General features: G+C 40.6%; 1 protein-coding gene and 1 long non-coding RNA gene across 12 annotated transcripts in view; one reads left to right on the forward strand and one right to left on the reverse strand.

Moving 5' to 3' along the window:
* The window catches only part of HHIP (hedgehog interacting protein), a 92,837-nt gene extending 89,430 nt beyond the window's left edge, over window positions 1–3,407 (reverse strand). For both annotated transcript variants that reach the window (XM_010954592.3, XM_045516395.2), the window contains exon 1: window positions 2,347–3,407. In XM_010954592.3, the coding sequence (XP_010952894.1) occupies window positions 2,347–2,625 (279 nt within the window). In that variant the 5' untranslated portion in view covers window positions 2,626–3,407. The remainder of the gene's footprint in view (window positions 1–2,346) is intronic.
* On the forward strand, window positions 3,407–27,094 carry LOC105068676 (uncharacterized). Of its 10 annotated transcripts, none has more exons than XR_012511584.1 (6): window positions 3,407–3,585; window positions 5,495–6,715; window positions 21,504–21,678; window positions 22,021–22,212; window positions 23,210–23,311; window positions 23,949–27,094. It is a non-coding gene; the product is annotated as an uncharacterized LOC105068676 (long non-coding RNA). The 10 variants fall into 10 exon arrangements; XR_012511589.1 differs by having other exon boundaries at window positions 25,134–27,094; XR_012511583.1 differs by having other exon boundaries at window positions 22,021–23,311.
* The last annotated feature ends 562 nt before the right edge of the window (window positions 27,095–27,656 follow it).

Consider the following 27,656-nt stretch of genomic DNA (forward strand, 5'->3'; position numbering starts at 1 on the left):
TTCCCTTAGGAAAAAGCTATTCCTGTAGTTTCTTGAAAACTTGCAGAAATCTTTCTGGGGGAAAAATTTTTTTTTCATAAACAAAAAAGGGCCCTTTCAATAGCCATCATCTCTCCTGTACATTACAAAATAAGACCTTAACATATATTATAAGCCAGGAAGGCTTAGGGGAAAAAAGGGAAACACTGAAGTTTATTATAAAATAACATGTTCTAAAAACTATTAAAACTTGAGAACTAACATAGGTCAAGAATACATATGCAGAACTATCTCAAATCTCTGATTTGAACAATTTGAGTATTGTTGGTTTATAAACCACTTGTGATGGAACCAGTAGGGTCTAGTGTACCAAATTTAATTCACATTTTCCAAATGAGTAGGGGTTTGTTGGAGATTGGAAGCACGTAAAACGGAAAGGAATGTGGATGGCTAACGTGGCAGAATGCTTCCTAAAGAATAATTTCTTTAAAAAAAATGTTTTTATGTAACTTCTCTTAAGGGTCAGAATTCCCCTCAGTCCTGGTGCCCCACCCCACCCTCCAGCTCCCCACTATCTTTAGTTAAGAAAAAGTTTTCATTCCTTATGTGCCTGAAGAGCTCAGTGTGGCAGGGGTCTGCGGATCATCGGAATATTCAGAGTGCATATTGCACTCAGGGAGGCTTAATGGCAAATATTTCTAAACCTTTCTCTGAACTCCCTGGTTCTGTCCGGCTCCTGGCAAGAACCCTGGAGCTGATGTGAATGGAGCGATTTTGTACTTTAATTCAGTTACAACACAGGAGCTTCATGACAATGTTTTGAATAAAATGCTGGAATATCTGTTCCCTGAATCTCAGACTACTGCTGCATATGGTAAGAATAAAGAGAGAGTTACAGCTGAAAACCTGCAGCAAGACAGTTCTCACTCATCTGGGAATAGAAGGAGTTGGACAAATGCTCCCTCAAAAGGCATGAACATTTGGACAGAGCTGGGGACTGAAAGAGAATGATGTTCTCTAGTTTCACCCATTAGTGAACCAACTAACAAACACAATGGTGTTGTTGTTATTCTTTTGCCATAAGCAACAGGACTCTGTGTGTGGGCAGCAGTTTAGTGGGGAGGAGGATAAGTCGACCCCTTTTTGTCCTATTGATTTTTTCCTATTTGCATGACTTGAGCAAATTAAATGATGCAATATGGCTTTTTGTTACAAAACAAAGTGAGAGATACCACCCAGACACATATGTTGATTCGTAGGAGCTGTTTACATGAGAATAGAGTGAAATCTACCGTGAACTGAGCATAAAAATTAGATTCAGCCAGGGTATTTTTTTTTAATGCCTGGGTCAGGAAGACTGAAGCACAAGTTTTCCAAGAGTCTCTCAGACCTTGACAACTGCAGGGTTGTAACAGAGGAATTCTTAATTAAACCTAAAATGGGGAAAGGGAGGGGGAGCAAAGACACCTGATTGTTTATTTCACCCGCAGGGATTATTAATGACGTGATTCCTTGGAGTACAGTAGAGAGCACACATTACTGCATCCCAGGGCAAGAAAGATGTTGCAAACTCAAATATAAGCACGTCTTTACATTCGACCAACACTGTTTTCATATTTGCTTAAACTTACTAACACCGGGGAAAATGTAAATGCCATTACCCCTAAAACAAGTTTTCTGGAGAAGATTTTCCTAGACAACTACCACTGAAAGACAGAATTTATAATGTTACAAAACATGACAAACAGACGGAGAATCGCCCCGGTTTTATGTGATAAATACGCCCCCAGCAAAATCTTTCGCCCACTTTTGGGTTCTTAACTGGAGTACCAGAAGTTCCTTGTCGCTGTTTAACTATTGTAATGCAAGACACCCCCCTCTGACGGGGCTGGGGATCATAAACCAACCATGCTTCAACATCCTTTAAGATTCACTCCTCTCCCTAACCGAGCACGTGGAGAAAACTGCACAAATCTTTTTACCCTAGAAAAATAAACCGGAAACCACAGCCACCTTAATTAACAGTTTCACCGCAGCCAATGCCCGATTTGATCCAAAACACACTGTTAATCGCGATTCTTTTAAAATATTTACCCAGCCCAGAATGCAGGTACCACAGAAGCTTCTCTTTTCTGAGACAGGCAGTTTTGCACAGCATCCCAACCGCGGACTCTTGGGGGCGGGAGAGGTATCTGCGCACCCCAGAGGAACACACAAACGCATCACGCCAACGCTTTAGAAAAGTTATCAAAAAGAACTCCCAAAACAAGTGTCGCCCCTCTTCCAACCACCAGTATTGCCGGAGCCACTGGGAACTCCACCCGCCAGTATGCCAGTCTCGCAGCTGTGAGGCGGGTGCGTGCCTACCTTGTTATCCAGGCGCCCCAGCCCCGGGCTGTCACTCCGCAGGCAGCAGGACAGCCGAGGGTAGAAGCCACCGCACGGCATCTCTCCCCCACTCAGCAGCTCCAGCTGGGACATCATCCGCCTATCTCTCCTTTTCAGGCGCTTCGGGGGGGTCCCATTCAGGCACCTTCTCCTCCTCGCTCCGCTCCCTTCGTTTCTTTCCCCAAACTTAGCATCTCCTTCAAAGAAGCCCAGAGCCACGGCCAGCAGCAGCAGCTTAAAGGAGAGCATCTTCAGCATCGTCTGCCCCGCGCGGCAGGGGCTGGGCGCGGGAGGACGGAGGGGAACGCCACTGCCCAGCAGGGGCACTAGGGCGCAGCTCCAGGAGGAGGCTGCAGGGCGGCAGGACACTCGAGAGGCAGAGAGAGGTGGCGGGTGCGAAAAGATGTAGAGCGATGCAACTTTGCAAAAAATAAGACGAAGCGATGGGCCCGATGCCTTAGGGGAGCCCGAGGAGCGAGATAAAGTTGTGCAGTTGACACCGTTTGCAGTGGTGCCAGTGTCAGTTGGGTGGGGGGCTTTCTGCTGCGGCTGGGAAGTGGGAGGAGGAGGAGAAGTTGGAAGAGGAGGAGGAAGAAGAGGAGGAGAAGACGGCCACAGAGGTTCACTTGTCCGTGTAACGGGAGTTGTTTAGGTGAGACAGTAGCAGGAACAGAAACGGCGGCGGCGGCGGCGGCGGGGCAGGCGGAGGCAGGGCCAGCGCTGGGCTCTAGATGATGCTGAGGTCTCCTCTGCCGGCGGCTGCAGCTTCTCACACAGCCTCTCATGTTTCGTTCCCTCTTTTCTTCTTCTTTTTAACTAGCGCGCGGGGAGGTGCTGCCACCGCGCGCCCCTTGACGTCACCGCTTCTCGCGCGCCCCCGCCCAGGGTGGGGGGAGGGGAGGGGCGGCCCCGGCGCGAGCGCGTCCCCCGGCCCCGGCGGCCTCCGGGGTGCGGCGGGGAGGGGCCGTGGGCCGCGGCGGCGGGCGGAGGGGGAGGGTCCAGCGGAGCCCTCGGAGCCAGCCTCGAGGGCGCGGAGCACGGTCCGCCCGCCTCGCCGCGCCACGCCGCCCGGGTGGGGGCGTGCATGGCCCTGGTCGCCCGTCGGTCCGCCTGGGACTGGGGCGCGGCCCGGAGGCTCCCCGCCGGCTCCTCTCTGCTCCAGTAGCCCCTCCGCGCGACCCCGGGCGTTAGGCTGCCGAGCTGAGGCTCCGAGAGCAAGTGAGTAAGAGAGGACTGCGGGAGGTGAGAAGGGAGGGGACCCTTCCAGGGCCTCCCCTACCCCGGCTTCGGCCCGCCCCTCGCCCGGGAGGGAGGATGAACCCAGTGGGCTGGAGTTGGCGGGAGGGAGCTTTCCGGCCCCTTTTCCTCCCGTGGCCCACACGGACCCCCCTGTCCCCTGGTGATTGACAATGTGAAGCTCCAGCCGGTAAAAATCTTCCTGGGGGGTCTGTTTTTTGAGGCGGAGCGGGACAGCCCAGAAGCTGCAAGCCGCTGAGTATGTTGAGATGATTGGAAGACTGTGCTGAGAAGACGTACCCATCCGTGCCGCAGGTCTGCGCGCGCCTGAAGCGGCACGTGTGCGTGGGGTGGGGTGTCCGGGCCGAGTCAGTCCCCTGGAGGGACTGCCCCCGCCCAGGTCCTGGGCCAGGTGGCCCCGAACGCCCCTTTCGAGGGCCCTACCTGTGCCCTGGAACTCAGCCGGTCCGGCTGGCGCCTCCCCCGGAACTCAGGGACGCAGGTTCCCCTGCCCCAGGTGGAGTAGCAGGGAGGGAGCTAGCCTGGGAATATGGTTCGTTTTAAATGGAAAAAAAAAATCCTGAGGAGACTTAAGAGGCGTCAACTCTGGAAGAAGGATTAGTAGTAGTAGGTTTGCGGGCGTCAAGAAGGAGGAGGTGCTTCGTATCCCATGTATCTAAATAAATTAACTCGCCCCCCCCCCGCCCGCTAGACCAAGTCTGCGTAAAGAGTTTCTAAAGCAATTAGTGCATTATCAAGTGTGGTAGCTTGACGTTGACTGGATCCCCTCAAGTTGGTATCAGGAGGAGTCTCCACGGAGTTGCATCACCAAATGTGCTTTCTGCCCACTTGAATATTTAACAGGGGAGCTGACTTTCTGGTAGATGGGTTTTGAGGACGAGATAAGGCAGTTTTCTCATTTTGGCAGCGGAAGAACGTTCACCATATTTGGATTTGCTCCGCTTCTCTGGACACAGATTTCTCCAAGCTAATGAGAAAGCTGGTGACGGTGAGGTGGATAGCTGATTGAACTAATTATTTTTAAAGTAGTCGACTGGCTTTCACTTCCTGGGCCCGGATTTACTAGTGGAGCTAGGTTTTTTTCCCAAAAGAGGTGACAGATTGGAATAACTGAAAAGAATCTGCTGGGATGTTTCGTCCAGTCCTGAGCTCAGCGTAGGGTCCCGATGACGTACTTAACGTTTCTTCCAGGGCCTCTTGTATACACAAGACTTCTGTATGCTTGTGATTGCAAATGCCACTTCTGATCCCACAGACTGCTTTATCTGACATTCTTCCTGCTTTGAAGACTTTTAATGTAAAATAAATCATAGAGCTATAAAGACTTTAAGACTTTAAACTCTCCTTTAATAAACAAATCTGGAAGGGAACCCCATCAAGATTAAATCACTTGCACAATCTCATCTAATTAGGTGGTTTAAAAACCGGAGACCCAACCTAGCTTTCCACTCTCCAAGGCTGTATTCCTAAATACCAGTTTTAGGTTGTTTTTCCAAAATAAAAATCCTTTAAAAATTATATTTCAATGGTTTATGCTCCCTCTCCAAGTGATGAGTTCATCTTTGTAGTTTTGGAACGGGAACAGGCCTTCCTCATGGTTTGTACTTAAAGACTAAGAACACTTAAAAGTAAGTTAATTTTGGTTTTAAAAAAATATGCAGATGTTATGACCTGTGAGCCTAAGTAGATGTAGAGAGTTTATAAAAGATTACTGAAATGATACAAACTTGTTCTTTCTGCGTTAGTTGTGATAGTCAACTGGGTCACTGATGAATTAGCTGCATTTAGTTTCAGTGCCACTGATGTAATTTCCAAATAGTCACTAAGCAGTGTTATACTAGTGAACTAACTTCTGATTCGTTTTTTGCAGAGCGAATTGCAAAGCTCATCTACAGCCAGATTGACAGCATAGTTTTTTAGGAATCAAGAATCAACTTTGGGCTATTTCCTAAAATTAAACCACGAAAGCCCTCTTGGAGTTTACACAGCCATCTGCAGCACTTGAATGTGAAAAATGATCTTCTTCCATCAGAGAGATCGCCCTCTTCAGCTAAATCATCAGAAGTGGTGAGAAGAAGAGACCCTACCCGACCAAACTCATGCAGACAAATTAAATCCAGCTTTATTTTTTTAAGCAAGGAATGGAGTTGTACAGGGGTGGCCAGATCACCGCACTGATCGGTCCCCCTAGCACCTCCACCTCCATGCAGGTTGTACCCATGCAAGGCACTGGCTGAGGCAGCAAATGGGAGTTGAAATCCTGCTCATGATCCACTCACCAAGCCCAGTTGATTGGTGCATGGCCGTGTCTGCACAGACGATGTGGCTTCTTTTTCTAATTTGCACCAGTGCACCCTGGTTGGGCTAGTGGCAAGTCTGACCATCCCACTCCCATATCGCAGTCCTACCTGGATTATATTCTTTGCCTCCGATGGATTCAAGATTTTTATGAACAAATGACGTTTCTTGCAAAAGATGAAATAACTGACCCAAATTGAAATTGATTTCATAGGTAAAGCTCAGAATATGATCATAGATAGGAATTATGTATATGTGTATTTACATATGTATGTATGCACAGTTATGTCTATGTATCAGAAGTTAGCATGACTTAAATTTGGTAAGTTTTATTTTAAACTACTTTGGGTATGGGAATCAGTTTTATATATGGATTTCTGGACTTCACAGGAGTATTTACTATTTAATTCCATTTCAACAAATACATATTAAGTGCCAGGCACTGTGCTAATGTATACAGTAATGAAAAATAATACAAACACCCTGCCTGTAGGTAGTTACTAATCTAGTAAGGAAGACAAATGATAAGGTCACAAATAAACTTGTGATTATAAATTACAGTAAAGGCTATGAAAAGAAATCCTAAGATGGAAAATAACAAGGCACATTTATTTCAGATTAGGTGACTGGAAACAGCCTCCCTGTGAAAATGACATGTCAGCTGGGACCTGAGGGTGAGCTCGAAGGAGTTTATGAAATGCTGCCTCTCTGCCATCTAAAGTTCAGAAAAAGGAAGGAAATAATGCCATCTGCAGCAACATGGATGGATCTAGAGATTATCATACTAAGCGAAGTAAGTCAGATAGAGAAAGACAAATACATGGTATCACTTATGGAATCTAAAAACATGGTACAAATGAACTTATTTATAAAACAGAAATAGACTCAGATATAGAAAGCAAACTTACAGTTATCAAATGGGAAGGGGGTTGGGGGAGGGATAAATTAGGAATTTGGGATTAACAGATACACACTACTATATATGAAGTAGATAAACAACAAGGTCCCACTATGTAACACAGGGAACTATAGTCATTATCTTGTAATAACCTATAATGGAAATGAATCTGGAAAAGAATGTATCGATGTATAACTGAACCACTTTGTTGTATACCTGAAACATTATAAATCAACCATCCTTCAATTAAAAAAGATAAAGTCCAGAAGCATTTGAGTTCAGAGTAGAATACGATACATTTAAGGGAAAGCACAGAATAAAGTAGGTAACTAAGAAAGGAGAGGCTCTAGCCAAATTCATAGTGTAGTTTATAGACTGGGTAACTAATGAAGTTATGTTCATGTACGTGTCATTTTCTCTTGTGAGTACTTTGTCTTTGATGATCTTTGCTTCTTTCTTTAAATCCTGGTTTTCAGCTTTTAGGAATTTTAGTTCGAATGGCCCTTCAGCCATGGCTTCTCATCTAACTGGCACGTATTTTCTTGGTTTGTTTTCATTTTTGCATTGATCATAACCGTCTGAGGTTTTTTCCATACGTGGGAATTCTATGTGATTGGAAGCTCTGTGCAGGCAGGAATTACATTTCCTTCCTCCTGGTCACCCCAGCACAGTCCCGATCAGCCTCATCATACGGTGCCAGCCTCTCGATGAATGCGGCTGTCTAGCCTCATTTCACTTAATGCTTTTTAAAGGTTTACATGGAGGGAGTACTTGCATTATAAAAAATTTTAATTGTTAAACAGAAGGGAAAACACAACTTAAAGTGCACCTTCACCAAGGAATTTCAGGAGACCTTGTTACTAAAGGATGATTCCCCCCAGGAAGGGCAGCCAAGAAAGCCAGAGAATAAATACACAGCCTTTAAAAACTAAAGACTGGTTATCGTTCAAGTACGCTGACAACAGTGGTAGGGTTGCTGGTAGGGGTTTTTTCTAGAGTTATTCAGTCTTTAGTTTAAAAGTTGGTACCTGCTGTGTGCCAGATCCCGCTCTGGGTACTGGGGACACAGCAGTGAATGAAACTTCTTTCATGGAGCATGAAACTTCTTTCCACTGGGGCAGACAGACAACAAGTAGCCACAGAATGTGCCAGAGGGTGAGTGCTACAGAGAGAAGGGGCGCGAGGAACGAGTGCGGTGCTGGAGAGAAATAGTCATTTTATATCCCTTCGTATCTGCAAGTTCCACGTCTGGGGATTCAATCAGCTGCCATCGAAAATTTTTTTTTAATTCCATTCAGTTACAAAAAGCAAAACTGAAATTTGCCATGTGCTGGCAACTATTTACATAGCATTTACATTGTATTCACAACTATTTATATAGCACTTACATTGTATTGAGTATTTTAAATAATCTAGGGATGATTTAAAGTGTCCTGGAGGATGTGCATGGCTTATATGCAAATACTATGCCATTTTGTATAAGGGACTTGAGCACCTGTGGATTGTGGCGTCCGGGGGTCCTGGAATCAATTCCTTGTGGATCCCAGGGGTGATTGTACATTGTCAGGAAACTGTCTCCAGAGACTGGGGCGTAGATATGTGGGCAGAGAGTTGAAGCAGTGAGCTACATGCCCGCGTATGTCTGTAAGCACAGGGAACAGCAAGTCAAAGGCCATAAAGCAAGCATGCTTGGTATGTTTCAGGATTAGCAAAGAGACCAGTGCAGCTGGAGTAGAGTGGGTGACAGAGGAAATGACAAGAAGTGAGGGTAGAGAAGTAGCCAGGGGCCTGGATTGCATAGGATTTAAAAACTATGTTATGGACCTTGGCTTTTTCCTCTGAATGAAATGGTCATGACTCAGGGGTCTTGTCAAAAATAAAGAAATGCCATTTATTAATGTATTATTAAACATAATAGCTATTTCCTGTTCCCACAGAGCAAATTAAACATAAGGACTTAGTTAAATGGGTGTTGAGAAACTGAAAACAGTTAAAAAAGATCAATGAAGTAAAAGTGACTGCAGTAGGCAGCTCCCATCCCTGGGGATCGAGGAACACGGGAAGTTGGGGTTACCAAAGCCTAGAAGCTGACTCAGGAGCCCTAGGGGTTGTTGCCCAGCTGATGCAGATACCCCCGTGAAGGTGACATGAAGTTGACTGTGGGTGTGCTGGGAGAAAACTGGGCACGAACTGACTGACACTGACAGGATGGGTTAATTTCCTAGGGCTGCCATGGCAAAGTACCACGAACTAGGTGGCTGAAAGCAAGCAAAGAGCATTCTCTCACAGATCTGGCGGCTGGAAGTCGGAAATCCAAGAGTGGGCAGTGTTGGTTCCTTAGGGAGAATCCGTTCTGGGCTCTCAGTCCTGGGAGCCTCAGGCATTCCTTTCCTTGGTTTGTAGCTGGTGTCCTCCCTGTGGCGTCACATCTTCTTCCTTCCATGCATGTCTGTCTCTGTGTCTGTATTTCCCCCTCTTTTGAGGACATCAGTCATGTTGGATTAATGTCTACGTCATCTTAGCTCACTCATTTGCCAGCACCTAATTCTCAGTTAAGGCCACATTCACAGGTACTGGGGGTTAAGACTTAAACATCTTTTGAGAGGGACAGAGTTTAGTCCATAATACAAGATAAGGGGGCACTGCTGGGGTGATGCAGACAGGAATGGTGAGGAAGGAGGAAGGAATAGGACCTTTTTCATCACTGCCTTCCAGCCTCCCTCTTCTGCGCTGTCTTAGGTCAGATGGCCAGTAAGCAGAGCTCAAGACAGGGATCCCTGGGCAGGTGCTTTACTGAAGGAAAAGGAGAGTGATGGAAGCAGGATAGGGCAGGAGAACAAAGCTGAGGAAGGATGAGGCTAAGGATGTAAGCTGGAGACTGGCTTCAGTCTGATCTCACAAGGAATCTCTTGAGCACGAAGTGCACCACAGAGTTGGTCCCATCCTGGCGCAGAGTGAGGTGGAGTGGACTGATTTTTTTTCACCTACGTATCAATTGGTTACTGTTTGCAGGTTGCCCTCAGGGAGACAGGTCCTGTTCTGCCAAGAACAGTGCTCTGGAGAAGGGGCAGCTGTGAACTCTGATAGCCTATATTTTTCAAGGAATTTGTCCATTTCATCTGTTGACATAAAGTTGTTCATAATATTGATGCGTTAATCCTTTTATTCTATAGATTCTATAGAAATGTCACCTCACTCATTCCTAATATTGACAGTTTGTGTCTTCTGTCTTATTTTATGATCAGTGTGGCTGGAGGTTTATCAATTTTTTTTGGTTTCATCAAAGAACCAGTTCTTGGTTTCATTAATTTTTTTCCTATTTTTCTGATCTTCTTTTTGTTTTTGTTTTTGTTTTTTAGTTTATTTCCCCTCTGATCTTTATTGTTTACTCTCTTCTGCTTACTTTGGGTTTAATTTGCTTTGATTTAGCTACTTTCTTAAGATGGAACCTGAGGTCATTAATTTGGGACCTCTCTTTTTTTCTAACGTAGGCATTTAGCAATATGCATTTTCCTCGTGGTACGGCATTTAGCCACATCCCACAAAATTTGCAGTGTTGTGCTCTCAGTTGCATTCAGTTCAAAATGCTAATTTCCCCTTTGAGTTCTTCTTGACCAGTAGGTAATAAATGTCTCAGTACTTGGGGATTTTGTTGTTGTTGTTGAAGCCTTTCTGTTGTTGATTCTAATTCAATTCCATTGTAGTCAGAGCTTAATCTGTACGAATTGATTCTTTTAAAAATTTGGGGAACTTTTATGGGTAGGAAAATGGTCTATATTGGTAAACATTCTGTCCACAATGGTGAAGATTGTACACTTTGCTGCTGTTGGGTGGGACGTTCTGTAAATGTCAAGTAGGTTGATTTGTTAGATAGTGTTGTTTGGTCTTCTTTCTTTATTGGTTTTCTGTCACTTGTTCTATCAGCTATTGAGAGAGGAATAAATATTGACAGCTCTGAATGTATTATGGATTTTCCTGTTTCTTGTAGTTCTGTCAGTCTTTTAAAATATGTTTCGAAGCTCTGATAATTGAGTGCATAAGCATTTAGGACTGTTATGTCGTCCTCATGAATTACCTCCTTTTGTCATTCTGAAATGTCTTTCTTTATCCTTGATAATCTTTGCTCCAAAATCTACTTGTTATTAATATAACCACTCTTTCTTTCTCTTGATCAGTGTTAACAGATTTCCTCTCATCCTTTTACTTTTGATTTATTTCCGTCTTCATATTTAAAGTGCATTTATTGTAGGCAGCATATAATTGGATTTTGTTTATTTTTGTCAATGTGACCTATGACTTTTAATTGAGGTGTTTAGCCCCTTTACATTTGATGTAATTACCAATCCAGCTGGGTTTAAAATCCAACTCTGTACTATTTGTTTTTTATGTGTCCCATCTATTTTTTTGTTATCTTTTAATTCTTTAGCTCTTCTTTGGGATTATTTTAATTTATTCCAATTTCTCTGTTATTGGCTTATTAGCTATAATTTTTTTCTTAATGCTTACTTTAGAGTTTGAATTTTTTTTAACTTATAGTGTGCCTTCAGTTAATATTATAGCATTTCATATATAGTATAAAAACCTTAACAGTATACTTTTATTTTCCCCTCCCAGCCTTTGTACATATGCTCCCCATATGTTAAAACCTCAGTATGTATTGTTACTTTTTTCTTTAGACAGGTACTTATTTTTTAGATTTTAAATAAGAATAAACATCTCTTATATCTACCACATAATTAACATTTTGGTGCTCTCCATTCCTTAGTGTAGATCTAGATTTTTATTGGTATGATTTTCCTCTGAAGCACATGTGTTAACAGTTCTTGTTAGCCTTGTAGTAATAGTGTGAGTGTGATTGAGTCAGACAGTCTTTATTTTACCTTTGTTTTTGAAAGACAGTTTTGCTGGGTATAGAATTTAGGTTTACAGGGTTGTTGTACCGTTTCTTCCCCCAGTGCTTTACAGATGTTGCTCTGCTATCAACTCTATTTTTCCAAGGAGAACTTAACTTGCTCTCACTTTTATTTTGTTTTTTGTATGTATGTACATTTTTCTCTGGTTGCTTGTTACATTTTCCCTTTATCAGTGGGTGTAAGCTTTTTAATTGTTATGCCTTTCTATAGTTTTATGTTTCTTGTGCTTGGGTGTGTTGAGATTTTTGGATTTGTGGGTTTATAGATTTCATCAAATGTGGAAAATTTGGAGCCATGATGTCTTTAATATATCCTCTCTCCCTCTCCTTTGGGGAGTCTAATTATATATATCTGTTAGGCAACTTGAAAATGTCCCACAACTTTAAGTTTTTATTCTCTCTGTATTTCATTTTCATTTCTATATTGTCACATTCACTAATCTTTAATTCTGCAATGTCTAATCTGCTATCATTTTAGCTCAGGTATTTTCTGTTTCAAGTATTGCATTTTTCATCTTGAAAAGTTTGATTCTTTTAAAAATCAGGTCTGTACTTTACCTGCTGAGTCTTTTCTCTACATACTTGAACATATGAAATTTCATTACAATAACTGTCTTAATGTTCTTGTCCAGCATTTCTGTCATCTGTGCTAATTCTGGGACTGTGTTTATTCACGGTTTTTTCTCCTTATCATGGCTTATATCATCCTACTTCTTTGTCAGCTTGATAATTTTTTGTTAAATTCCAAACCTGATTTTTATCTTGTTGGATGCTTAATATTACATTCTCATAAGTATTCTTGAGCTTTGCTCTGAAGTTTGGTTAAATGGCTTGGTGACAGTTTGATCTTTCCAAGCCTGCTCTTAACGCTTGTTAGGTAAAACCAGAATCACCTTTAATCTAAGGCTAATTTCTTCCACTACTGGGGTAATATCATTGTAAATGCTCTACCTGATTTTCCTTGAATTATGATGTTTTTTCCTCTGGCTGTTTGGAACATGAACTATTCTTGGACCTGCCTCAGCTCTGAATATCTGCTCTTTTCAAGCAGTTCTTTCCCTTCAGGCAATTTCTCCACAGGCACATGCTACTAAATATGAAAACTGGAGGGGGTATCCCCTGTGGATCTCCGTAGCTCCTTCTCTGTACAGCTGTCTTCTCTCCAGTCCTCTGCTTTTTGAACTCCAGCTCTTGGCCTGTCTAGACTCCATGTGTCTCTCCTCAGTGCAGGGTTAGTGCCTGGTTTTGTTTGGATTCCCTGTCCCTGCACCGCAGCCTGGAAACTCTGTCTGGGCAGTAAGCTGGGACAGTCATGGGGCTCACCTTGTTTGTTTTCCCTCTCTCAGGGACCAGTGGCCTCTGCCTACTTGGTTGATACATAGTGCCTGAAAACCTTGTCCAGGTTTTTAGCCCTCATGGTCATAATAATAGAAGAGGAGCTGTCTAGTTGTTTCAGGAAGGGTGGTAAACCCAGTCCCTCTTACTCCATTTTGGCTAGAAGCAGAATTCTTTTTCTTTTTCTTTTTTTTTTTTCTGGTGACATTTTTGATAACCAATTCAATTTCTTTAAAATTTTAGGCTGTAACAGTCACCAAGTTCATTTCACTTCAGTTGCGTCTTGTCAGCTCGTGGTCATGTTCTGCCTCCTTAGACCTATGGCTTAGTCTATACCCTGACCAGGTAGTTGGAAGGAGTTTATTTCGGGTGTTTTTCCATTTTGCCCTTTGTGACAAGAAGTGACCCTCATTAAGTACATTTGCATTTCCCTTCTTGTATCAAGCCCTCTCAACTCTGTCCACCGCTTTCTGCTTCTCAAGCCAGACGCTGGCTGTCTTCCTTCCTCTGCCACCACTCTGGGGGAACCCCGACTCTCCGAACGTACTTCTCCTTGTGCTCCAACAGCAACAGTTACTTCTGTTTATGCTAGACAATGTGTTCGATTTATTTAGAAAACACACAAAAAACCCTTCTTCTACTTTTTTTTTTTTTTTTTGCCTAGAGGGTAACACCTGGCTGCTGTGTGTTCTGAATACAAGGATGGGGAATTAGCAGCAGGCTTTGACCACATGCTTCTGTTTCCAGCCCTCTGAGGTTCGCTGCTGCCCATCACACCTGGAGTCCTGAGGCTGTAACCCCATCCCCCTCTGAGAGGCCGAAGGGCTCCCTCCTTGGCTGCAGGCCCCACACTCCATGTTTATTCTGGGCTGTGTCTTTTTCTCATCTGCCTTCTTGAACTCCACTCCTCCACTAGCTTCCCGTCTTCTAGAACCATGTTGAAATAGTTCATCCATTGATAAGCTCCTTCCTGTTCTTCACTGCTCTGTGTTTTCCCCTCCCCTTTAAACTGATACATTCTTCTTTTAATAGGATCCAAGGAATGAGAGGAAATGTATATACAAGCATACGGTTCAGTTCGTATTCTTGACCTGGCACCCACTGCTATTTAGTTACTATAACTGTTTTATTATTTCTGCAAGTTACATTTAGTTCTTTAATTCACACTGTTGACCAATTCCTTTCTCTGAAACTATGTCTTTCCTTGTTTCAGTAACTCCAGTCTCAACTGATTTTTCTCTTACTTATCTGGATATTGCTCCTCGGGCTTCACTTCCTCTCTACATCTCGTTACGTATTTTTATACCCCAGATTCGGATCCTTGACCTTCTTCTTGCCTTAATACCTATAGGACATTTGTACCTGTAGATCCACTGGCTGTTTCAAACTCAGCACACCCTAAACCCAACTTGCCACCTTCACTCCCAGATCTGCTCCTCCACCACCTGTACCTCCTGTCTTGATGAATAGAGCTTCTGGACCTCTAACCACCAAGATAGAAGTTTAGAAGCCACCTCTACTCCCATTTCAGATATAATTGGCCATAATGTCTTGCCTGTGCTGTCTCCTAAATATTGCTCACATGTATTCACTTCTTTCCATTCTCTCAACTACTGCTTCTTTTATTTCTATTATTTTTAATTTTTATTATAGAAAAACTTAAACATAGTAAAATGTGCCTGCACCCAGTGTCAACAATTATCAACATTTGGCTAATTTTGTTTTTATCATGTCTACCCCTCCTTATTTTGCCACTCCATTATTTTAAAACACGTTCCAGATGTTATATCATTTCATCAGTAAAAAACTTCAATGTGTATTTCTAGAAGGAAAAGATATTTAAATATGTAGGCACAAAATCTTTATCATCATAAAATAACAATTCCTTTAAAATATATTCATATATCCAGTAAGTGTGTATTTTCCTTGGTTGTCTCATATTTTTGTTGTTGTTGTTGTTGTTGTTTTTACAGTAGATTGATTCAAATCTGAAAAGAAGCAGGAACCACACACTGTATTTGGTTGATATGATTTAACTGAGTCTCCTTTAGTGTAGGGGTTCCTCCTCCCTTTTTGTTTTTCCTTCTCTTGTTTGTTGAAGAAGTCAGGTCGTTGGTCCTGTAGAATCTCCCTCATTGTGAATTTTTCTGACTGCACCCTCCTGGTGTCATTAGAGATGTTTCTCTATTTCTGTTATTTTCTGCAAACTCATAGTTAAATCTAGAAGTTTCATTAGAATTTCTGTAAGAATGATCCGTAGGTGGATTCCATTTCATTGTATCAGGGGACATAAAATGTACAATTATTTCAATTTTTGTAATGGTAAGATTTTTCAGTGGCTTAGTGTGTTATTGTACTGATCCATCCATTAGAAAAAAAAAACCTGTAACCTCTCACCAAGTGGTTTTTTTTTAAACTTTTTTTTATTGAGTTATAGTCATTTTACAATGTTGTATCAAATTCCAGTGTAGAGCACAATTTTTCAGTTATACATGAACGTACAAATATTCATTGTCACATTTTTTCGCTGTGAGCTACCCCAGGATCTTGTATATATTTCCCTTTGCTATACAGTATAATCTTGTTTATCTATTCTACATTTTGAAATCCAAGTCTATCCCTTCCCACCCCCTGCCCCCTTCTCACCAAGTGGTTGATGATCATTGCCTAAGGCTGATATTTATTAGGGGCCTGTATTTCTTACCAGCTTTACTGCAACAATTTCTTCAGGTTGCCATGCCTGTAATTTTTCCCCCAACTCGACCACATTATGCGCACTGCCACTGAATGGATTTTTGTACACCACAAATCATTTCATATGATTTCCCTGCATAAAATTCTTCAGTGGACTCTTAGTGAATTTAATATAATCCAAATTCTGTAGCAGAGATACACAAGAGCCTTTATCATCTGGTCCCTGCTTACCTGGTCGTTATTTGCTTTTGATTGATAAATACTTGAAACTTTCTAAAATAGAATCTTCTCGAGGTAGAAAAGTTACAAAATGCTGGTTTAACACTTCTGGGAAATGAAGGATGAGCTAATACCCTGCTGATACACAGGCAGATGGCAGAAATTATTTTTGTAGCAATAACACATAAGCCCTTAAAGAATGAGAGCATCTTAACATTTCACAATATATGTAAATCAGATTATTATGCCATGTACCTTAAACTTATATGGTGCTGTATGTCAATTTTATCTCAATAAAACTGGGGAAAATATTTATAAATAAAGAAAAGAAAAAAACTCCAAGTCTTTGACCATGTCAACAGTGGCAATGTAGCATTTCAAGGTCATGCCCAAGAGTGTTGACTCTAGGGCAGGAAATCCAAGGAAGAGATACAGGACAAGGGGGCAAAGATTTTTGGAAGAAAGCAAAGTTATATTCTTTTCCAGCTTTATTGAGGTAAAATTAACAAAAATTCTATATGTAGTAAGGTGTACAATGTAGTAGTTTGATATATGTGTACAGTGTGAAATGATAACAACAATCAAGTTAATTAACACATTCATCACCTCACAGTTAACTTTTTTGACCTTTTTTTTTGGTGGGGGGGATGGTGTGTGGTGAGCAAAGCTATATTTTAAAATATATTGATTATAAATTTGCTCCCCAAAAGTATATTGTTTGCCCAGGTTGTGTTGCCATTTCAAGCTGCCTTCCCATGGAATTTTCTCTTAAAGTTATTAGGCAGATGTAAATAACTATTGTTTAATTCGTTAACTTATATGAAGTCAAGCTGTAATTTAAGAACTAATTTGAATTCTATTCCATTTATATTTAATTTGTTTATAATTCGTTATAATTATTTTGCTAGATATAATTAATTATAAAACAACTTTTAAAGACTATGTCTTAATTATACCTTATTGCTTCTACTTTACACTTTATATTTACTTATGCAGCTCAACTGAGTAAAATTTTATTCCCTAAATGCAGCAGTGTCAATTAGCACGTGGCATTTACATGAGTTTCCTTATGGACATTTGGCCTTTACTAAATGTCTGCAATTGGTCCTTAATCGTGTCTGAGTCATAAATGAAATGACGGAATCATGTCTGAATCAGAGGGCTTCTGTCTGCATCAATCACTGTGCCAGCCACATTTGCTGGGGTTATGGCCTGCCACTATCACCAGCCCCTTTTGTGCAGCCAGCTCTGCATCTCATATGTGTCCTTGAGTCTCCAAGACTCTGTTGATGCACCGTTGAACATCCCTGACATCTGTTTGCTCTCTGCACAATGATTGGAGTTGGTGTCAGTGAGAGGGACTGAACTGGGATGGAGATCCCTTGGGTGTCTGCAGCAGGAGTCACTGATGGAGATGTCTCATGATGGCTGGGAGTTGTGTCTCATGAAATTGAGTCTTGTCAATTCAAATTTATTTAAAAAAATAGCCTTATTGAATGGTAGTGACTTAAACTGTTATTTTTATAGTCCATGCTAGGTTTTTTTCTTTAGTATATGTCAGTTTCTTATAATACCTGAATCAACTGCAGTGTTGTAATTTGCTAATACATTTTCCATCGATGGAATTGGAAGGGTGAGCTAATGGGACCAGAGGGTGTGCAGAAATGATCCTTAATTATAAAATAATGGAAAACAGTCTACATCATGAAATTACCTCATAAACAGAACGATCACAACGGAGATGGTTCAGCAATTAATGATTTCATCAAGTAAATTAACTCATTTGTATCTCAACCCTCCATAAATGATGTGAGAAAGTATAATACCTTAACTATGTAAACAGTTAATAAAATATGGAAGACATTATAAATTCAGAGAATTGAAAGCCTGCACAGCTATAGGATTAATTACTTTTGTGTTCATTAGGTGTTTTGGAAACTAAGCATTAATTTTCTGGCTTTGCTTCATATCAGGACCACCCTGTAAGAAAGTTTAATTCCTCAGTGAGTACCTATTTATCATTTAGCTAAATGTTTGGCAACTAAGCCACCAAAGTAACATATGCAAATGAATGTTTACCAATGAGTGAATGAAAATATGCTCTATTTCTGAATGTGCTTAATTCAAGAGTAATGTAAAAATACGAAGACATTTGTTCAAAATAGGCTACCTCAATTAAGATGCAGAATTAATCTTCAAAGATACTAAGCTATGTACAATTTTGGCAGTTTGACAGTCTGCAAATATTTCTTTGAAAATGTGAGAAATAAGTACAATATGAGTCTAGTTAGATAAAATCACAATATCTGATGATTTAAAGTTTTTCAAATAAACATTTAACGTTATTTATCTTATAAATAATTGTCCTGGAGAAAATGTTACATTCCTGAAACCTTTATCGTGTGGTTCAAAGTGTGAACGTGCAGTAGTCTTAGGATTATTTGGTCTGGAAAGGGACAGATATTTGTGAAAGCATATTCTGACAGATTAAAACAAAACCTTAGCATTTAAATTTTAGGACCAAAGAAATCATTACATCTAAAGCAACAATATATCTGATTTGATGGAATGTGATATAGTTAAAAAATTGTTTGTGTGGTGTGGCTTGAGACCACAAATTCTGGCTTTTTCAAAAGTCCATGAATTCCATGTATTATTATTTTCAAAATGGGTGGTTTACTTGTAAAGAAATTCTTCAGTTCTTTATTAGAAATACATCTAAATTTTATGTCTTACCCAAGGGCATGAAATTCTGCAAACATTTTCATTTATTAATAGTTGTAAACACCTGGGCATTTATAGACATTACAGATACTTTTACATGTATAAATTTAGAATAAATGTTGGATAGAAGAGAAAGGTTTCTGACTTTAAAATCTATTTGTATTTCATAAGACCATAGGTTCCACAAGACTCGATCTTTTGCTGTTTTGGTTTGTTTGCTTTAAATAAAATATGGTTTTTCTATTTAAAATATCTGAAAAATACACTCTCAAATATCAACTAGATCTTGAAATATATTTGGATAATTATGAGTATAAATTAACCCAAATGTCAGGATTCCATATCCTTTAAAACAGATGGGTTTTTTTTTCCTTTTTGGTAGAGGGAATGGAGAATTGTGGGTTTATTTTTGGGAGCCTGAATCCAAAGCATATTGAGCCAGACTTTATTTTCCCTTGAAAAAGAATCCTGTTCTAATCACCACACGTGCATTGTTTATTGCTTTTAAAGAACGGCTTAACATGATTAATAAGCACCTAAGAAAAAATAGTGTTATTTTCTTCCTGAAAATGTGAGGGGCTCTGCTTGTGAGACCAACCCAAAGGCCAACACTACACATGATGGTAGTCCTAAAGGAAAGTCTTCACTCACAGCTAGGGAAAGAAACTTTCAGACATGTATTGATCTTGTGAAATAGGAATATTGATTTAGTATCTCTCCGGGCGGGTAAATGAGATCATATTTCTAAAATTCAGTGTTACATCCTCTGAGTTTGTAATTCAGCCTTATCTCATTTCTTCTGAAACTAGAATTTTCCTCTTTCTTCATCTCTGCTGGAACAGAGTGGATTTCTCCATTCCTTTTGAACTCTTCTGTTCAGATAGATGAATGGCTATTTTTATATTTTGTACAGATTCTTCTAAGAACTTTCTCACTTTGATTGCCTGTGTGACGTTTCCCTCTAGTCTTTGAATCCATTTGATCAATTATTTTTGTGGGACGGAAGTTTCTTCTGTGCACAAGAAAGCGCTGTATTTGAGCCCTTACTTTATGCCATGTGCAGCAATAAGTGTTTTGCATCTGTCATCCCACATCATCATTGTAGCAACCCTACGATGAAACAAATACATTTTACGTACAAGAAACAAAAACTCAGTGAGGTGAAGAAAATTTCCCATGGCCGCTTAGCTAGTCCATCACACGGCTCTGGTACAAAGCCAGACGCATCCAAAGACCAAGCTCCATCAGTTCACTGTGGTGCTTCCAGAAGAGCTGGGCTGTGATGGTTGTTTATCCTAAACACAGATGTCTCAGTACTGTGCTCATCTTCTCATTGACAGGCTGAAACCAGATCTTTTCTGTTTGTGCACTACTAAGTGTTCTCGGCATCTGCTGTTTCTTTAGTCTGAAGTTTGGTGCAGAGGTAACTTGTTGGTCCTTGTGAACAGACCACACAACCTGTCTCTTCAAATTGTTCTCATGTCCACTGACCCCTTCCTTCCTGCCACCTCCTTCACCTCCTCCTGCAATAACTCCCTGTGCTTGTCCTCACCTCCGGTTTGACCTTCCTCTCTTTGAACACATCCTCTCTATTAATTGCATATGCTTTGTAACAATATAATTACAAACTTAGCAGCTTAAAACAAAGTGCATTTATTATCTCATAGTTTCTATGAATCAGGAATCTAGGCTTACCAAAATTAAAAGCAAAGTCTTAACACTGTAGACAGTCTCAATAAAGTGATTATTGTACTGCTCATTCTGTTATAAATTTCTTCAATATTTAAGAATGCTTTGGGAACTTTTCTTATTCTTTTTTTTTGATTATTCTTATTTGAGGAATGAAGAGACATGAATCCATGTAGATTTCTTCCTTCTTCTTATACCGACAAAGCAGTGATATAGTAATGATAAACCTTTTAAGTATATGAACTGAAGGAGAGTCATATTTTAGATCCCCTAATGAAGATACAGAGAAGAGTGAACATAAAGATACAGTTTTTCGTGTCTGTTGTGAAGCTGCAGCAGTTTCCTGTTCCCTGAAGCCTTGCTGTTCAGTGGGCTCCCGTGTTCAAGTGTGTGGCATCACGTGCCTGGCAGGATCCCTACGACTCCAAGGGCAGGACGCCCTGTAAGGCAGAGAGGGAGACGAGGGTGTGGGAAGTAGGTTACAAACTCCTAGAATATTAACCTGCTTTCCCTTCTGAAACAGGTCTGAACTTAGTAACTGGACAGCTTCTTCAGGGCCAAGTGGGGGCATGTTCTATTTCTGTGTTGGCCTGGAGGACAAGACAGGGCCCTTCTCATAGACTTCTACCACCAGGCAGCTACTGTCATTGTGAGTGTAACTCCTGCAGAGGAGGAGCACAAGGTTCCCAGCAGGTGGCTTGAGTAAATCTTTTGGCCCCTTTTCTCTTAGTGACTAGGAATTTTTTCTAAAATCAATGATGTGGGGGAGGGTATAGCTCAGTATAGTGTAGTGCTTAACATGCATGAGGTCCTGGGTTCAATCCCCAGTACCTCCATTAAAAACAATAGTAGTAGTAGTAGTAGTAATAATAATAATAATAGTAATAGTAATAATAATAACAATAAATAAACCAAATTACCTCCCTCCCCCACCAAAAAAAAAATCAGTAATGCTATGAATTAAGAAAACAAAAACAAAACATCAGAACCTTGAGCACTCCAACCAAGCCAAAGGAATGATTCCTTGGAATTCTATCTTAACTTTTATGAAGGCTTTCTTAAGAAAATGGTACCACAGTGGATATATTTCCTTCATTCATTTGCATACAGATCTTGACATCTAGATAACCATCTATGAATAGAAATCTAGTGAAGAGAGATAAGCTTGAAATTTGCACATAATGAACGATGTCCAGGCTGCTAATACTTTCTTAACTGACGCCATCCCACGCTGGCTGTGTATCCGGAGGTCGATGTCCACATGCAGGATGAAGATAAAATGGAGGTGAGCTACCCTAAAAACACACAATCAAGTAAAGCTCAGCATCTGCTGTCTAGTTAAGAACCACATGGGAAAATACATGTTTTACTTTTGCTTTGCTCCTAAATTAGTATCCACTGGCCAAATCAGGTTTTCATGTCTTGTGTCCTACTGATAACACATCCTACACTGGAGGGCAAAATACTGACTCATATATTTAGAGAAATAATGCTCACTGATTCCCTAATAATAGTTCCTTCTGGAGCTGGGAGAAAATTATGAAACCCAGAAGAATCTAACTTTTAACTTTCATTCATCAATATATGACTATTAAATCAGGTTTTGTATTGTTATCTGAACCAGCAGAGCCAATTTCAAGAGGAATAAAGAGGGAAGTCTTCAAGGCAGTGAAAAAGTTGGGTTTATCATCACATTACAAGCATGTAGAATAATTTTTAGTGGATACCCATTGGAAGAGAACCTTAAAAAAAAAAACAAAGAAAAGAAAAGACTTGCTCATGTTCCAAGCTGGAAGTAACATTGCTCTGAATGAGAGAAGTAAGTGGATGGATAAAACCTTTCTGACTATTTTCTCAAATGCTTTGTGTTATGAGAGCCCGCTGCATGCTTTTTCTCTAAATGAGGTCCTCCTCAATTTAAACCCACGGGCATTTTAAGGGAAATTTAATAAACAAGTGCTTTCTTGGCCAAAAAGAATTCTGGGTTATGCAAACAGTGAAGAGAACCATGACACAATATGCTGAGTGCCTGCTGGGTCAAGTTTAATTCCATCCCCTAGATAGCTTGTCCACGCACAGGACGCCTTGGAAGTCAATGAGAGGAAATTAATGTACCACCCAGAGCAGAGAAAATTGAAATATGCTGAATTAATGTTTTGAATCATAAAGGTCATTCAAAGAAAATTCTCTGAATAGGGTGCCAACCAGAGTCTGGTTTTATAATTTTTATAGAAACCTTATTTTTTTTCCTCTGAAAGGAAATTTTGGTTTTTCTCAGAAAGAATCATAGTACTACTTTGCACCCCCAGTATACAACGTGAATAAGCTTGTCTCGGAAACAATTCTTAATTTTTTTTCTGATTATGAAAGAAAGACATTCTCAATGTAAAAAAAAAAATGTGGACAATAGAAAAAGACACAACAGAAACAAAAATCATGATAATCTCACTGTATCTTAACACCCCAAGATAAAAATGGGTAACTTCTTGGGTATATTTTTAAAAACTGTATTGCTTTGAAGCCAAGAAGATTGGAGTATATTTTATCTGAATGATGGGTATGTATAACTTTTAAATAGCAAAATGAATTTTCTAAACAGTCACCTCAAAACCAGTAAAAACAAGCTGGCAAATAATCACCTTGGAAAACTAGACACTTCCTCTACTGACACTTCCTTCACTTTTTTGGAATTACCCTCAGAACCAGTTTATGAGCCACAAGAAAAAAATCATCTTGTAACTGTATAGCGTAAACCCTTCTTTCAGAATAGGTCATTTTCCTCTATTTTTTGGTTTGCTTTATATTTTATTTTTCAGGTAGTCTTCATCAGGAGAAGCAAAGCAGAGCTTCTTGCAGCCCAGCTATAGGAAACAAATGTCTTTGAGTGAACTCTTCTGATTTTTATTAGTGTATTTAAGGTAGGTTCAACCTCACACATTTCTCCAAATGTGAGGTGACATCTCGCATAATCACTCCAAAATTTCGTATTCATCATTGGCTTCAAACTGTGCAAAAATATCTGTTCCTGTCACATCTGTTAAAAGAGCAGCTCAGCAGTTACAACACTGACACATTTAAAATTTAGTTTCCAGTGTTGTACTGATGGAGGCGAACATTTCTCTTCTTTTCTCCTTTAAAGATTCATCATTTCAAGCACAGAAGTTGTAAGACTTCTTGAATAGACTGAGGGCACAGGGAACTGCATTGGATGTCTTAGTTAAAACTATGAGTTTCATATAGCTGTGGCTATAAAGTAAAGACTTGATGTGTGCAGGTGAATTATAGAAGGTCCCTATAATCACACTATGTGCTAAGTGACCAATGGATGTGGTGGTTGGGTAATGGGGAGTTTTCAACTCCAAGGTCATCGTCTTGTGGAGGAGATAGGACTGAGAGACACAAAAGAGACCTAAGAGCACTTTGGAAATAAGAGCCATGAGTTTATTCAGCGTTCAACACTTCTGGCTAGCGCCATCTTGAAATTTGCTTTCATGGGTGTCTGAAGGGTCATGATGTTCTAATTCTTTTCTTACTTCTCTTATTACTTCCACATAGATTTTATTCTATGGGTCAAGAATTCTCTACTGATTTTCCTGAGGATTGTTAACTGATTAGTTATGTCCCTGCCTCATGAAAAGCAGTGTTCCACGTTGGCCCTCTTCTGTCTTCAGTTGGGTGTGACAGTGCAAAGAGCAATGACTTTAAAGAGCAGAAGACTGAGGATTGATAGTCCTACGTTGTTACTTGCTAACCTATCTGACCGTGAGAAAATCACTGCCTTCCCCAATAATAAAATCGCCTCAACCACTCCACAGTTGTTAATGGAAAGAGATTTTCACTTTGAAAATGGTAGATCAAACTGGCTAAGACTTACCTTCACTTGATGCCACCACTTTTACCACTATGAATGACTCGGGCATAGATGTGAACACATGACTCCTCTGTTCTCTGTAATTCCACTGAAAGAGGAACACCAAATTTGGATGAGATGTTGAAGATTGGGGTTGGGGAAGGGTAAAAGTTAAAAAAAAGGGGGAAAACAAACAAACTCAGAGAAGAACATGAAGTGAGATGGTAAGGCGTATGAAATGTTCACTCTCTCGGTCTGATTGGCTCTGCCCTATTCGAGCTCCTGACCAGCCACTCTGTGATGGGCACACTCTACACCGGTTATCAGGAGTCTCTGTCTTCCTTGAAGGATAAGATCAAGACAGTGAGACCCAAAGGATAAAAATTCCTATTCCTGTGTGCCAAAAGCCAGAGCTCTGGGTTATTGTCTGGGGACCTGCTGCTTTCTCAGTTACTTAACTCTGGCAATGCCCACACGCATCAAGGGAGACCATGCCCGCCCATGGCCTCATCAGGCCTTCAGTGTGAGTATCTAATTCCCAGTATCTTGACTCTGTCTAAACACTGCGTGATACCTTGTAAGAGCAAAACTAGCAGGGGGGCTGCCTCATTACTGCAACTATGAGAAAATGACATTTGAACTTACTGAGCTGTTGGACCCTCATCTGTAAATGACAGCTAACAAGACCAGTTTTCTCAGATTGATTGTCAGGATTAAATGAGATGACATAAGCAAAAACTTTGTCTATTGATGTATCATACAAACTTAAATCTCTATTATCCCTTCAATAAATTCTTTCCTTACTACACATTGGTGAACCTGAACCTAACCAAGGTTTTTTTTTTTTTTTTTTTTTTTTTTTTCTTTATGTCAATGTCTTGTCTTTGGAGCTGGTTGGCCAATTTCTTGAAGACAGGAAGATATTTTATACCCCCTACCATGGAGCACACATGATAAACACTCGGTACATAGCTGTGCACTGATTTTCTCTGTTGAACCTCACCATTGCTGTGAAGAAAGGGTCTGCACTTCTCATTTATTTAACTCTGCTGTCGCATCTGGAGAAATGTTAATCAGCTGCAGCTTTTTCCTTCCTTGGCTGTATGACTCAATACTGTGTTGTCATACTTCCCAATTAGTAGCCGTTCCACATGACTCAAAGGGAAAGATGGAAATGAGTCTCACCCAAGACAACATAAAAGCAAAGATAATACAATAAATTAAGACTTCTGGTAAAACTACAAAGAAAAAGTGGGGATTCCAAGAAACATAGATGTTCAGTTTTTTTACAATTTATTCCAAATACTCCCTCAACTCCATCACTTTTTTTTTCCCTGCCAGAGGCTATCTTCTGAATGAAGGGGTGGAGGTACCAGGATGGTCTTGGTGAGAGATGGCTGTGAGGCCCGCTATGATAATGTCACTACTATGTGTGTGTCTTCTGGACCATCCTTTGGAAATTATGCTGCTATTAGCCAGGAATCTTCTAGTAATGCAAGAATGTCATGCACAAAGTAGGTCATCTTGTTTAAATTAGTAACACCCTGGCAAAACTAAATCACTTGATGAACGAAATTATTGCCAAGCAAGAGTATTTCTGGTTAATTTGCACTTAACTCATTCAAAGGATGAAGATCCTTGAACTTCTTAGTCAAATGGACCAAAAATCATCTATCAATTTAAAATTTGGAAAGGATACTAACACTCATGTGGTCTACCAAGGCTAAGTCTTCTTTGTTTTCTGTAATATGCAAGGAGAAAATTCAGTCTTGCAGTCAGAAGTCACATTCTGAGGAAGCCATTTTATTTAATTATGTTTAATTTTGCTCGTTTGAACTTTTGAATATTTTATCCACAAAATGCCAACAACTACTGCTTTCCCTTTGCTACTTTCTAATGATAATGGCTTTTTAAACAAAAGTTTTAGCATGATTTGGTGCTTTCCTCTTTTGTGTTGTCATTTTTCCCACCATGATCATGCTTCTTACACTGTTTTGCAATCTGGTTCTTTTTGTCTTCCCTTCTACTAATGAACCGTGTCTGATTCTTTTTATACACTCAGTGACTGTTTATAGCCCCTATCTTTTTCCCTGAAACTTTCTTTACAAGCTAGAGGAAAGAGAAATAGTGCCAGCCTCCTTCAATGCCAGAACTTGAGGCAAGAGGTTCAGGATGTGATCAAGACCCAGCTCTAATACGGACAGAGGATAGCTAAGGATCTGGGAAAAGGAGCTTTGGAAATCCTCACTCAGCACTTGAAAGCAGTCATCCTTCCATCCCATGATGAGGCACTCAGAGACCTCATTGGGAAAGTGTTCAAAGGACCACAGAGTCCTACAGCTTTGGGGTGACGATGGAGGAATAGAAGACTTCTGAATAATTGTACAGCTCACAGAGGCCCTAATCCCTCAGAAGTCAACACCATCACATACCCATGGAAGTGCACGGCCATCCTCCTCAAGTTAAGCCATGTTTGACTGGCCCACAGTTGATTGGAAGGGATGGATGAAGGGAAGGGAAGGAAGAGGAATATACCTAACTCACACTGGGTCAGTTCAGTTTTCTATCACAGGAGCGTGTTAATCTCTGCAGTGCCTGGAAGTGAGATGATGTAAACGAGGGCACTCAGGGGCAGCCATCTTTTGCATACGGAGAAGTAGTGGCAGCAAGTAGGCATGGAGGAAAAAATAACAAGTCTGTGAAAAGAGATGAGAAACTGAGAAATCAAACACTTTCTTGGCTTCTGAAAGCTTTCCAATTACTGGTTTCAGTCCTTGAAAAGGCCCCATTACCCTTGGCCTCCATAATAAATGTCTATCTCATTTCAATAAATTGTCTCTTTTGGATTGCTCGTTTGAACTTTTGAACTATCTTGTGTTGGTATCTTGAGGGAAAAAGGAGGAGCGTTCAAGGCCCGTGCAGCTACCTTTGCAGAACTGAAGGACTGGAGCCTGATCCTTCCTTGTAGTTCTTGTTTTCTTTTGCTCCTTTATTCTGCATTCCTTTAGCATTCATATCGTCAATTGAGAGCATGCCATTTTACATTTATTGTTTCTATAACTGTTGTCAAAGTACGTTCTATTGCATTAGTGTTTTCTAGAGCACTGCATGTCTAGTATCTAATTCAATTTCTTAAGAGTGCTTTCCAAGCTTATTAACTACCCCAGGAGGCTGAAATCTACTGCTGTTACCATGAGGGTTCCTGTTACCCTTAGGAAGCTCAGGCTTGTGAATGGTGAAGCAGAGATAAGTTTGGACTCTTGTCCCAAACCTGCTCCTTTCCTCAGAAAGGCCGGAAGTTGGGGACAGCCCTTGGCAGGACTGAATTTCAAGTTTGTCTGTGAGTTGAACAAGAAGAAGTAAATAAATGATTTCTTTTCTATAAAGGTAAGTGCAAATAATCAGATCCTAAG

Source organism: Camelus bactrianus, chromosome 2 (assembly GCF_048773025.1).
Source record: "Camelus bactrianus isolate YW-2024 breed Bactrian camel chromosome 2, ASM4877302v1, whole genome shotgun sequence".
Classification (NCBI taxonomy): Eukaryota; Metazoa; Chordata; class Mammalia; order Artiodactyla; family Camelidae; genus Camelus; species Camelus bactrianus.